General features: G+C 37.7%; 1 protein-coding gene across 2 annotated transcripts in view; it reads right to left on the minus strand.

Moving 5' to 3' along the window:
* The window catches only part of SLC25A16 (solute carrier family 25 member 16), a 53,903-nt gene that overhangs the window by 28,064 nt on the left and 12,384 nt on the right, over positions 1–13,455 (minus strand). For both annotated transcript variants that reach the window (XM_025917706.2, XM_086679878.1), the window contains exons 3-4: positions 10,338–10,471; positions 8,945–9,008 (exon numbers count right to left, since the gene is read on the minus strand). In XM_025917706.2, coding sequence (XP_025773491.1) covers positions 8,945–9,008; positions 10,338–10,471 — 198 coding nt within the window. The remainder of the gene's footprint in view (positions 1–8,944; positions 9,009–10,337; positions 10,472–13,455) is intronic.

The raw sequence follows: 13,455 nt of genomic DNA on the forward strand, positions 1-13,455 counted from the left end.
TATAGGAAGCTTATTGCATCTAGATTCTGGATCAGGGCTCAAGGGAGAATAGCATTCTCTTTTAAATATTAAATTCTCTGGGAAATGTGCCTCTACGCCTCTTTGAGAGTCTCAAAAGAGCAGTTTGTTCTAACAATCAACCTGTTCTGATAATAATCTAATAATAGCACCGTAAAGCCATTCTCACTGCTGACATCCAGCCTAACCTGCTTGGTTGCTACACATGCTATACTGATGGTTAAATATTTTTAATATCACCTTTATTTGTTTGTTTATTCATTTATTTTTTGAGCAGCAGGCAAAAGTTTATTAGAGTATATCAGAAAGTAAGAATAGTATGAGAGTTCTCTTTACAGAGGGGGGCATTGGAAAGTGAATGCCCCCAATATCACCTTTATTTAAACTAAAAATTTCCCTGTGTTACAAATGAGACAAAAAGAGGAATAAGGAATTTAGGTGGCTGGCTCAAGAGCATGTAATAAGTCTCTTGGGCTGGCATGGAAGGTTTAATAATATTCCCTCATATTTAAGGAGGACCTCAGATCTTTCAGAATATTTTCATAGCAGTTCTTTGACTTTCAGAACAACTCAGAAAGAGAGGGAGTGGGGAAAACACAAACTCCACTTTAACAAATGAAGAGTGAATTACAGAAGGCTTAAATGATCTGCCCATGGTCAATGTAATATAATGGAGGCCAGCCAGGATCCAGGAAGTGTTCAGTACATTTGACCTCCCAGCCTTGAGCCAAAACACCAAAGTGGAGTAGACCAGAGCAAGCAAAGCTTGAGATAAGCAAGCAAAACTCAGCTTATCACTTCTAGTTTCTAACTCTTCTCTCTTTTTCCTGTCACTGTTCATTCCATAAGAACTGTCAGAACAAGACTGATTTCAAATAATTGAAACAGAAGGAAAGAAGAGAAAGACCTCTGTAAATATACAAACCTTGATTCTCAGTCACTAGTTTTTCCTTTTTCTGGCTGACTGAGGTTCCACATGTACTGGATTGTAGTTATAGGATGAGGGAAAAGTTTGAAATTCAGAAAAACTTTAAAATAAGCTCTGTTGAAATGGCTGTGAAAAACACACCAGTTTTTATTTTGGCAGATATAGAAATTTCCAAACATACTTTCAAAGACCACCTAAGGTACAGGAGCAAAGATACCTAATATAAATAAAATTAACTAGAACACTCATTTCAATGATTTATAATCATAGAAGCAAAATGTAAATTATAATACTTAAACATGGTAAAATAAAAATAGAAATACTGAATAATGGAGGCACTAGTCTTATCTGTAATTGCTAGAATTTTTAAAAACTTTTTTCTTTAAAACTTAAAATTTATGGGGCACCTGGGTGGCTCAGTTGGTTAAGCATCTGACTCTTAGGTTTCTTTTTTTTTTTAATTTTTTTTTCAACGTTTTTTATTTATCTTTGGGACAGAGAGAGACAAAGCATGAACGGGGGAGGGGCAGAGAGAGAGGGAGACACAGAATCGGAAACAGGCTCCAGGTTCCGAGCCATCAGCCCAGAGCCCGACGCGGGGCTCGAACCCACGGACCGCGAGATCGTGACCTGACTAAAGTCGGATGCTTAACCGACTGTGCCACCCAGGCGCCCCCGACTCTTAGGTTTCTGCTCAGGTCATGATGTCGTGGTTTCATGACTTGGAGCCCAGAGTAGGGCCCTGCACTGACAGTGTGGAGTCTACTTGGGATTCTCTCTCCCTCTCACTTTGCCACTCCCCTGCTCCAGCTGTCTCTGTCTCTCTTGAAGTAAATACACTTAAAAAAATTTTTTCTAATTAAAGTTCCTATTGGTTATTATTATTTTCTAATATGTACTGAAAACTAGATGTTAACATGTCTTTCATTTCAGAAAAATGAAACTAGAAATAGCATTTGAATGAATAATGCTATTCAATAATACCAAGTGCTGTGAAAAGGAAATAAAGTCTCCATGATTTAACACATGTTCACAATCCAACTTAATCTTTCTTATAACCTTCAAAGAAAGGATTTTGATCAGTCATTTGTTTTTTTTTTTTTTTTTTAATTTTTTTTTCAACGTTTATTTATTTTTGGGACAGAGAGAGACAGAGCATGAACGGGGGAGGGGCAGAGAGAGAAAGGGAGACACAGAGTCGGAAACAGGCTCCAGGCTCTGAGCCATCAGCCCAGAGCCTGACGCGGGGCTCGAACTCACGGACCGCGAGATCGTGACCTGGCTGAAGTCGGACGCTTAACCAACTGCGCCACCCAGGCGCCCCTTGATCAGTCATTTGTAAAGTTAAATTTATTTATTTATTTATTTTAATGCTTATTTATTTATTTGTTTGTTTGTTTATTTATTTATTTATTTTAAATTTTTTAACGCTTATTTATCATTGAGAGACCGAGAGACACAGAGCGTGAGAAGGGAGGGGCAGAGAGGGGGGGAAGGACAGAATCTGAAGCAGGCTCCAGGCTCTGAGCTGTCAGCACAGACCCTGACGCGGGGCTCGAACTCACAAACCACTAGACCATGACCTGAGCCGAAGTCGGGCACCCAACCGACTGAGCCAGCCAGGTGCTGCTTAATGTTTGTTTTTGTGAGAGAGACAGAGACAGACAGAGACAGAGACAGAGTGTGAGCAGGCAAGGGATAGAGACAGAGGGACACACAGAATCTGAAGCAGGCTCCAGGCTCTGAGCTGTCAGCACAGAGCCTGACACGAGGCTCGAACTCACGGACCACGAGATCATGACCTGAGCCGAAGTCGGAGGCTTAACCAGGCGGCCTTGTAAGGTTAAATTTAAAAGATACAGGGCGCCTGGGTGGCTCAGTGGGTTAAGCATCTGACTTTGGCTGAGGTCATGATCCCACAGTTCCTGAGTTTGAGCCCCATGTCAGGCTCTGGACTGACAGCTCTCTCCCTGCCCCTCCTCCATTCACAATCTGCCTCTCTCTCAAATATAACTAAACATTAAAATGAAAAAATTAAATATTAAAAGACAGTGGGGTGCCTGGGTGGCTCAGTCAGTTAAGTGTCCAACTTAGGTTCAGGTCATGATCTCACAGTTTGTGAACTGATGTCTCTGCATCAGCACAGAGCCTGCTTTGGATCCTCTGTCTCCCTCTCTCTCTGCCCCTCCCCTGCTTGTGCTCTCTCTCTCTCTCTCTCTTCCCCGCTCTAAAAAATAAATAAGCATTAAAATTTTTTTTTTTTAATTTAAAAGACAGAAAATTGGGGCGCCTGGGTGGCGCAGTCGGTTAAGCGTCCGACTTCAGCCAGGTCACGATCTCGCGGTCCGGGAGTTCGAGCCCCGCGTCAGGCTCTGGGCTGATGGCTCAGAGCCTGGAGCCTGTTTCCGATTCTGTGTCTCCCTTTCTCTCTGCCCCTCCCCCGTTCATGCTCTGTCTCTCTCTGTCCCAAAAATAAATAAACGTTTGAAAAAAAAAAAAAAATTTAAAAAAAATAAAAGACAGAAAATTTATTCATTCATTCATTAATTCATTCATTCATTTATTACTTATTTTTATTTTAGGTGTTTATATTACAGCATAGGGATGGGACCCATGGGCAGAAAGAACTGCCTAAAAGAAAATTTAAACAGTAATGTACAACATCATACATTTTATAATCTGGAATCTTTACTAAAATTTCTTTTCTATAAAAATGAAGATAATCATGGCATTTTCCACAAAGTATTTTTCTGTAGACTACATATTAAGTGCCTGCGGATTACATGTCAAGTGCTCAGGTCTATATATGGTACACAGCAAATAATCAATACTTGTTAGCTAATGTTAGCTAACCAGCACTGTCATACCAGTGTAACATACTGAAATATTTCGGTACCAGTTGGCAAACAGCTGTTGCTCCAACTCCCTAAGATCCCTACCATGGCTCTGGTACCCCTCTTAACCCACCAGAACTCCCACCACCACTACTACCACATGCTATCTCATGCTACAGACACTAACAAGTTAATTGGAGGCTTTTACAACCTGTGCTATTTATTAGTACCTTTATAGTTGTGTTGCTAAATATTTTGAATATTACTCCTGATCATTTTTACTACTTATTGAAATTGGATCAGCCAACCAGGAGTCAAGAAGAGCTAAACAGGGGTGCCTGGGTGGTTCAAGTCAGTTAAGCATCCCACTTTAGCTCAGGTCATGATCTCATGGTTTGTGGTTTGGAGCCCTGTATCAGGCTCTGTGCTGACAGCTCAGAGCCTCCTGCTTCGGAATCTGTCTCTCCCTCTCTCTCTCAAAAATAAATAAACATTTTTTTAAAAAGAGCTAAATAAACACTGGATAAGGCAGAACCATGAAAAAAAGACTATATATTTAGGTGGAAAGGTAAGGTTGAGTGTCCTTGGTTTCAGAGTGTGATATTCTACCTGGAAAGTCCCTGAGACCTGTCATCCAAGAGTAAGCCTGTCGTCCCAACCAGGAAGATAGATGATTATCTATAGTCATAGTGTCTCCAACATCTATCCAGATTTTTGTTGTCTTTTGAGGCCTACATGCTCAACACATCTGTCCCCATTCCTCTCCACATCATACCACATATGCAGATCTCAAAGGCTTTAGATATTCTGATATGTGGAATTTTTTTTACCACTCTTTTATAGCTACATATTTAAATAACTGTTGAGGGGTGCCTGGGTGGCTCAGTCGGTTAAACGTTGGACTTCAGCTCAGATCATGATCTCATGGTCATAGGTTCAGGCCCTGCATCGGGCTCTGTGCGGACAGCCCAGAGCCTGCAGCCTGCTTCAGATTCTGGGTCTCCTTCCTTCTCTGCCCCTCCCCCACTTGCTCGCTCTCTCTCTCTCTCTCTCTCTCTCTCTCTCAAAAATAAATAAACATTAAAAATGTGTTTTAGGGGTGCCTGGATGGCTCAGTCGGTTAGGCGGCCAACTTCAGCTCAGGTCATGATCTCACGGTCCGTGAATTCGAGCCCAGTGTCGGGCTCTGTGCTGACAGCTCAGAGCCTGGAGTCTGTTTCAGATTTTGTGTCTCCCTCTCTCTGACCCTCCCCTGTTCATGCTCTGTCTCTCCCTGTCTCAAAAATAAATAAAATGTTAAAAAAATAATTTAAAAAATGTGTTTTAATTAAAAAATAAAAAAATAGGGTGGGAGGGAGGGGAGGGTGGGTGATGGGTATTGAGGAGGGCACCTTTTGGGATGAGCACTGGGTGTTGTATGGAAACCAATTTGACAATAAATTTCATATATTTAAATAAATAAATAATAAAAAATAAAAAAACTTGATATGATAAAACTGCAGTGAACATCTCTGTTGTTAAATATGTCACTGTATACATCTTTACTTCCTCTCTTAAATAAAATCACTGAATTTAGTATATGATACAGATGGGGCTTAAAATCAGAAAAAAGCATGTTATAAAGTAAATAATGTTGGCATAAGTAGCTAGTCATTTGGAAAAAATTTTTATTTAATCCTTACTTCATTTTTTACATAAAAACAAACACTAGGGATGACTGGGTGGCTCAGTCAGTTAAGCATCAGACTCTTGATTTCGGCTCTGGTCATGATCACATAGTCATGGGATAGAGCCCCAAGTCAGGCTCTGCACTGAGCATGGAGCCTACTTGGGATTCCCTCTCTTGCTCTGTCTCTGCCCCTCCCCTGTTCACACACACACGCATTCATGTATGTGCTGTCTCTCTCAAAATAAATAAACTTAAAAAAAAAAGTTATCAGTGCCTTAAAATAAATAAATAAAATATGAAAAAAATCAACATAAAAATCATCAATATAAAAAACATTTTAGTAGAAAACATGATCAAATGTTTTTATCTTAGAATAGAGAAGGCATTTCTAAACACCACAAAAAATTTTGAAGCCAAAGAGGAAAAGAATAACCAACTGGCATGTAAAACTTATGGGTGTGTGGGGTATGTATATTTGTGTGTATGTGTAAGAGAGAGAGAATTGTGGAGGATTATTCTTTTTTGTTGTTGTTTTTACATTGTACTTTATTTCTCTCTCTCTCTCTCTCTCCCTCTTTTTAATAATTTCTATTTAGGGGCCCCTGGGTGGCTGCGTTGGTTAAGTGTCTGACTTCAGCTCCGGTAATGATCTTGCAGTTTGTGGGTTCAAGCCCTACATTGAGCTTTTTCTCCTGTTAGCACAGAGCCTGCTTCAGATCCTCTCTACCCCCCAGCCCACCCCTCCCTTGCTGATGCACACATTCTCTCTCTCTCAAAATAATAATAATAATAATAATAATAACAATTTCTATTTAAAATTTAGTTGGTTAACATACAGTGCAATATTGGTTTCAGAAGTGGATGATTTTTCTTAAAAAAATCACAAATAAGGTTAAAAGACAAATCTAAAACCGAGAAAGAAACTATTAGCAATACTTGACAGAAAAAAAAATAATGTCCTAATTCCCAAACTTATAAACATAATTTTTCCTAGTTGTTTTAAGCAAAAATGAATATTTAAAAAATAGATACAACTCAGGTTGCAAGTAAAACAAATACGAATGGTCAATAAACATTGGAAAGCTGATCAACCTTACTCATAATTAATTGCCAAATATTGGGGCGCCTGCGTGGCTCAGTTGGTTAAGTGTCCAACTTCAGCTCAGGTCATGTCTCGTGGTTCGTGGGTTTGAGCCCCGCATTGGGCTCTTTGCTGACAGCTCGGAGCCCAGAGCCTGCTTCGGATTCTGTGTCTCCCTCTCTCTCTGCCCCTCCCCCCCGACACTGTCTCTCTGACAAGAATAAACATTAAAAATAATAATAATAATTGCCAAATATTAAAAATCTAATAAGACCCACTGTTGGTATGGTATAGTAGGAGGAAAAGCCATTAAAAGCATTATGAAGATCAGTTTGACAATGCTTATCATAATTTAAATACACATATCCTTTGATAAAGTAATTTTCCTTCTCAAAATTTATTCTACAGATATAATAATACAAGTATAATGGTTATTTGTGAAACAAAAACTGAAAATATTCCAAAGACCAATCAATAGGGGACTGGATTAAATAAAGCATGATATATTCAGGGGCACCTGGATGGCTCAGCTGGTTAAGCATCCAACTCTTGATTTCAGCTCAGGTAGTGATCTCTCAGTTCGTGGGTTTGGGACCCACATGGCAGTGCGGAGCCTACTTGGGATTCTCTCTCTCTCTCTCCCTTTCTCTGTCCTTCCCCCACTTGTTCTCTCCCTCTCTCTCAAAATAAATAAACAAGGGGCGCCTGGGTGGCGCAGTCAGTTAAGCGTCCGACTTCAGCCAGGTCACGATCTCGCGGTCCGTGAGTTCGAGCCCCGCGTCAGGCTCTGGGCTGATGGCTCGGAGCCTGGACCCTGTTTCCGATTCTGTGTCTCCCTCTCTCTCTGCCCCTCACCCGTTCATGCTCTGTCTCTCTCTGTCCCAAAAAAATAAATAAACGTTGAAAAATAAATAAATAAATAAATAAATAAATAAATAAATAAACAAAAACAAGACAAAGCATGGTACATTCATACATTAGAATATAACACAGGTCGTTTAAAAAAAATAAGAAAGATCTATGTATTGATATAGAAAACAGTCTTGAGATAACGGTAAAAGAAAGGTTCCAATCTTATAGAATAGTACTGGAAAAAGCATATGGGGCACCTGGGTGGCTCAGTCAGTTAAGTGTATGACTCTCAATTTCAGCTCAGGTCATGATCTCTTGGTTTGTGGGTTCAAGCCCCATGTCAGGCTCTGTGCTAACAGTGTGCAGCCTGTTTGGGATTCTCTCTCTCTGGCCCTACCATTTGTGCTCTCTCTCTCTCAAAATAAATAAATAAACTTAAAAAAAAAAAGCATACATAAGAAACAGCTAATAGTGATTAGTGATTGTTTTTAGGGAGTGGAAATATTTGCACTGTATAAGAGTTTGTATTATTATAGTCATTATATTTTTAATGTTTTTTTAACATTTATTCATTAAAAAAAAATTTTTTTTTAACGTTTATTCATCTTTGAGAAACAGAGAGAGACAGAGCATGAGCGGGGAAGGGGCAGAGAGGGAGACACAGAATCCAAAGCAGTCTCCAGGCTCCGAGCTGTCAGCACAGAGTGCGACACAGGGGCTTGAACTCGTGAACCACAAGATCATGACCTGAGCCGAAGTCGGACGCCCAACCGACTGAGCCACCCAGGCACCCCAATATTTTCGAGAGCCAGAGACAGAGTGCAAACAGGGGAGGGACAGAGAGAGAGAGGGAGAGACAGAATCTAAAGCAGGATCCAGGCCCTGAGCTAACAGCACAGAGCCTGATGCAGGACACAAACCCACGAATGGTGAGATCATGACCCGAGCCAAAGTCAGACACTTAACCGACTGAGCCACCCAGGCATTCAAATGTTTGTTTCTTTTTTTTTTTTTTTTTAATTTTTTTTAATGTTTATTTATTTCTGAGGCAGAGAGAGACAGAGCATGAGTGGGGGAGGGTCAGAGAGAGAGGGAGACACAGAATCAGAAGCAGGCTCCAGGCTCTGAGCTGGCAGCACAGAGCCCGACGCGTGGCTTAAACTCACAAACCGTGAGATCATGACCTGAGCCGAAATCGGTGGCTCAACCGACTGAGCCACCCAGGTGCCCCTCAAATGTTTGTTTCTTTATAAAGGCGCAGTGGCCTCTTGTTTTTTCCAACATTTTAAAAAAATATTTGAAAGAAAAAAACAATTTCCAGAAGTAGAATTGTTAAAGGGAATGTATGTTATTCATAATTATACATTTAGACCATTCCTTACCTTCTCCTACTGTAAAATACTTTTTTTTTGAGTTGGGATATTAATGATTTCTTATATAACTGCGTGTACAAAGATGAAAAATTTATGTTACTTAATCAATGTCATAATATTATCTAAACCAAATTAAGTATTTAGTAGAAAATTAATTTGTCAGAAATGAAATATACCCACTCCTCTTACCTGCCATGGATCCAGCCATTAATCTGTGCACATGACCAGAAACTCCCAGTTTTGTAGTAATTACCTAGAAACCAAAATACCAAATTAAATGGAATATTTTAAAAATACGTCTCATTTCACTGTTTAATAATGAAGAAATTTCAAAAGAGTTACACAACTAGTAAAAAGAAAATTAGTAAATGAAGTGACCACAATTGTAACACATCATAAGGTCAGGTATTTCCTATGTAGCTTTTATGCCAATTCTGCTCTTTTACAATCTAACTTAGAATTGTCAAATATACTATATTGCACATTCCTGACCACATATACTTAAAGTGTGAGTGGCAGTAGTACAAATAAAATGCCACTACAATGAAGTTTTGACATATTGATGACACCAATTCTGACTGATTAGCTTGGAATGTTGTTCTCATCTCCATTGCTTACTTTTCCTTTTAAGACACCCTATGAAATTTAGCATACTTAACCATTCCGTGTCACTTTCACTCCCACAGAAAAGAGAACGTCAATCAATGAGTAGGATGGGAAAAGTTGTTAATTGATTGCATTACTCAAAAACAGACTTTCACAATATGATTTCACTATTTTATTTGTAAGAAATCCAAAGCTACAATGTTCCTTTCCTAAAACTGAGAAACAAAAAGCACATTAAAAAGCTATTAATATTTTCTGTATTTATTATTACCTATTTGAAGTATATTTTGGCTTTTCTTCGTAAATGTATACATAAACAATTTGCTCAAAAATGACTAACAACTGGGGCGCCTGGGTGGCTCAGTCAGTTGAGCGTCTGATTTCGGCTCAAGTCATGATCTCACGGTTCGTGAGTTTGAGCCCTGCGTTGGGCTCTGTGCTGACAGCTCAGAGCCTGGAGCCTGCTTCGGATTCTGTGGCTCGCTCTCTCTCTGCCTCTCCCTTGCTCATGCTCTGTCTCTCTCTGTCTCAAAAATAAATAAAACATTAAAAAAAAATTTTTTTTAATGACTAACAATGCTGGACTAGATAACTCCAAAACCAAGTTACATTTAAAAATTTAGGGGAGCCTGGGTGGCTTAGTCAGTTAAGCATCTGACTTTGGCTCAGGTCACGATCTCACTGCTCATGGGTTCGAGCCCCACATGGGGCTCTGTGCTGACAGCTCAGAGCCTGGAGCCTACTTCTGATTCTGTGTCTCCCTCTCTCTCTTGCTCCTCCCCCACTTATGCTCTGTCTCTCTCTCTCAAAAATAAGTAAACATTAAAAAAAAATTTAAACTATCACAAGTCTTCTTCCTTCAAAAAGGCATTACTTTACCCATTCATCCAAAGTAACTTTAAAGGCCAAAGCAAATGCCTGTCAACTAAGTATGATATTCAAACACAAAAGGAAAACAAGATAAAAGTTCAAATACCGTTTTATAATGCTCAAATGCCATAAACTGGATTGCACCATAGGGAAAGATTCGAATCATCATTGCACCATTCCCTTTATACAATCCAAGGTATCCTTCCTTTTGGGGAACAGCACGCAATGCAGAAAATACTCCTATTTTTAGAAAAATGTTTAGAAGAAAAATACTATTAAAACAGAGAAAACTAAATTCAAATTTTCATGACAATCACAGAAAAGATTACTATATTATCATTCATGATACAATTTTGCATGAGGAATTAAATGAGCTGTAATTTATGTTTAATGGTTAAACTTACTTAAAATATTTAAGTCCAAATTACATAAACATACCTCATATAAAAATATAAAACATATTATAGCAAAAACAGCTATAAATTGTAGTAAAGTAGATTATAATTATCACAAATTATATTATTTTACAGCAATTTAGAAAATCTAACAGAAATATATTCAATGACCAGATATTACACTGCAGGTGGTTGACTCTGAAAGGATGAAGGAAGGTTTCCCAGACTGACCTAGATACATGTGTGGTTTGTTTATATAAGGAAACTGCTAAATAAAAGAAAAAAATTTCAAAACTACCTATTATAACTATTTAAATTTGGGGGCAATTTTCATTTTTAGAACACTTTAATTAGGAAGAGTGATAAACAAAGGCCTGAGTTCTGATCCTGTACATTTATAAATATATATATATATTTATATATATATATATAAATATATATATATATAATTTACTCTATTAATGTCAATACTAGTCCTATTTGTTGTACAGACTTCTCATAAACACATCATTCCTTGTATTATTAAACTACTTAAATTCAGGTTCTTTTCCAAATTTTTCAAACAAAAATTTGATCAAATATAAAAATAAATCATTTTGAATTTTTAGAATGCAAATAACCCTTTGATCTCTTCCTGCAAATTAAAGTTGTAGGTACTTATTAACATTAAAAAAAGATGTCCTAAAAGCATTTTTTAATAAGTAGATATCTAAATGAACTAATAGTTTATTAAAAAGAATTCTATATTATATATATTATATATACCTATATATATATAATATATAATATGTATGTAAAATTCTTCCCAAGCACATGAAATATTAAACTAAATATACTTCCCCACACCCAAAAAAATTGTTCTTAAAGACGCCCTCTTGCCAAAAGAAGGGGCAAAGGTTAAGCCCTGTTTAATTTGTTTCAAATGTGTTCGTAACAGTTTAAGGATAATCAAATTTAGAACAATAGCTACCTTGTAGAGACAGGAAGGCTGTTGATGAGGGAGAAGTAGAGGTTTCAAATGTACCAGTAATGTTTATTTCTGAATCTCTGTGTGGGTCCACATATGTTTTCTACATTAGTCTTCAAAACTCTTTAATTACCACAAATAGTGTGTTAAAACAGATTTTAACAGAAACTACTAGTAGAAGTGAAATAGATATAGCAATTTCAAAAAACGAAATCCAGAAAACAAAGTGGGGGAGGTTGCTGGGGAGGATGGAATACAAGAAAACGCAATAAACAAAACATTATGATGGTGAGTGAAAAAAATCAGTGATCACAAAAAAAAAAACCCAAAACAAAAAATAACAGAAATACAGAAATTCCACTATTAAAAGCCAAAGATCCTCAAATTCTGTCAAAAGTCCATATCTAACATATGCTTTTTACAAAACTCTTACCTAAAACAAAATAACAGAGAAAGGAAGAGTGAGAATGAATGTTGTATGTTTTCAAATGGCTTTTAAATATACACTGAGATGATTATAGTGTTGTTTTTCTCCTTTAACCTATAGCCTGTACTATTTTTACTTTGGCATATTTTTACTTTATGGTATAACACTGGGCCAATTCTTACAAATTTACAAGCATGTTTGGAAAGACTATTCTCTGTAGGGGGGTACAAAGTTCTCTGTGTACCTTTTATATCAAGCTTGTGTTATTTAAATCCTTCCCTGCATCTTTACCTATTTTATCAAGCTAGGATTAGAAGGAACTAACATTTGGTAAAATATAGCATATGCTTGTGTATATATACATTAGTTCTGAAAGGAAATGGAAGTAACTGGTAAAAATGTTAATTCCAAGGAAGAAATAAGGGAGGGAACAAGATGTTTTTATACATGTTGAATTATAAACTTGTGAAAACATCACACATTCAAAAAACTAAAAATAAAAATTTTAAAAGCAATGAAATTAAAAGTAAAAATTTTTAAAGAATCCTATTATGACTCATCTACCTATTTTTATTTTTTATAAATAAATAAATAACAATTATCAGAGAATACTATGAAAAATTATATGCCAACAAACTGGACAACCTGGAAGAAATGGACAAATTCCTAGACACCCACACATTACCAAAACTCAAACAGGAAGAAACAGAAAATTTGAATAGACCCATAACTAGTGAAGAATTGAATCAGTTATCAAAAATCTCCCAACAAATAAGAGTCTTGGGCCAGATGACTTCCCAGGGGAATCCTACCAGACATTTATTTTTTTTTTTAATTTTTTTTCAACATTTATTTATTTTTGGGACAGAGAGAGACAGAGCATGAACGGGGGAGGGGCAGAGAGAGAGGGAGACACAGAATCGGAAACAGGCTCCAGGCTCTGAGCCGTCAGCCCAGAGCCCGACGCGGGGCTCGAACTCACAGACCGCGAGATCGTGACCTGGCTGAAGTCGGACGCTTAACCGACTGTGCCACCCAGGCGCCCCCTTTTTTTTTTCTTTTTAAATTTTTTTTCAACATTTATTTATTTTTGGGACAGAGAGAGACAGAGCATGAACGGGGGAGGGGCATCCTACCAGACGTTTAAAACAGAGTTAATAGTTATCCTTCTCAAGCTGTCTCAAAAAATAGAAATAGAAGGAAAGCTTCCGGACTCATTCTATGAAGCCAGCATTACCTTCATTCCCAAACCAGACAAAGATCCCACAAAAAAGGAGAATTACAGGCCAATATCCCCGATGAACATGGATGCAAACATTCTCAACAAGATACTAGCAAATCAAATTCAACAGCATATAAAAAGAATTATTCACCATGATCAAGTGGGATTCACTCCTGGGCTGCAGGGCTGGTTCAATATTTGCAAATCAACCAA

This window comes from Puma concolor, chromosome D2 (assembly GCF_028749965.1).
Source record: "Puma concolor isolate L17-30 chromosome D2, mPumCon1.1.hap2, whole genome shotgun sequence".
NCBI lineage: Eukaryota > Metazoa > Chordata > Mammalia > Carnivora > Felidae > Puma > Puma concolor.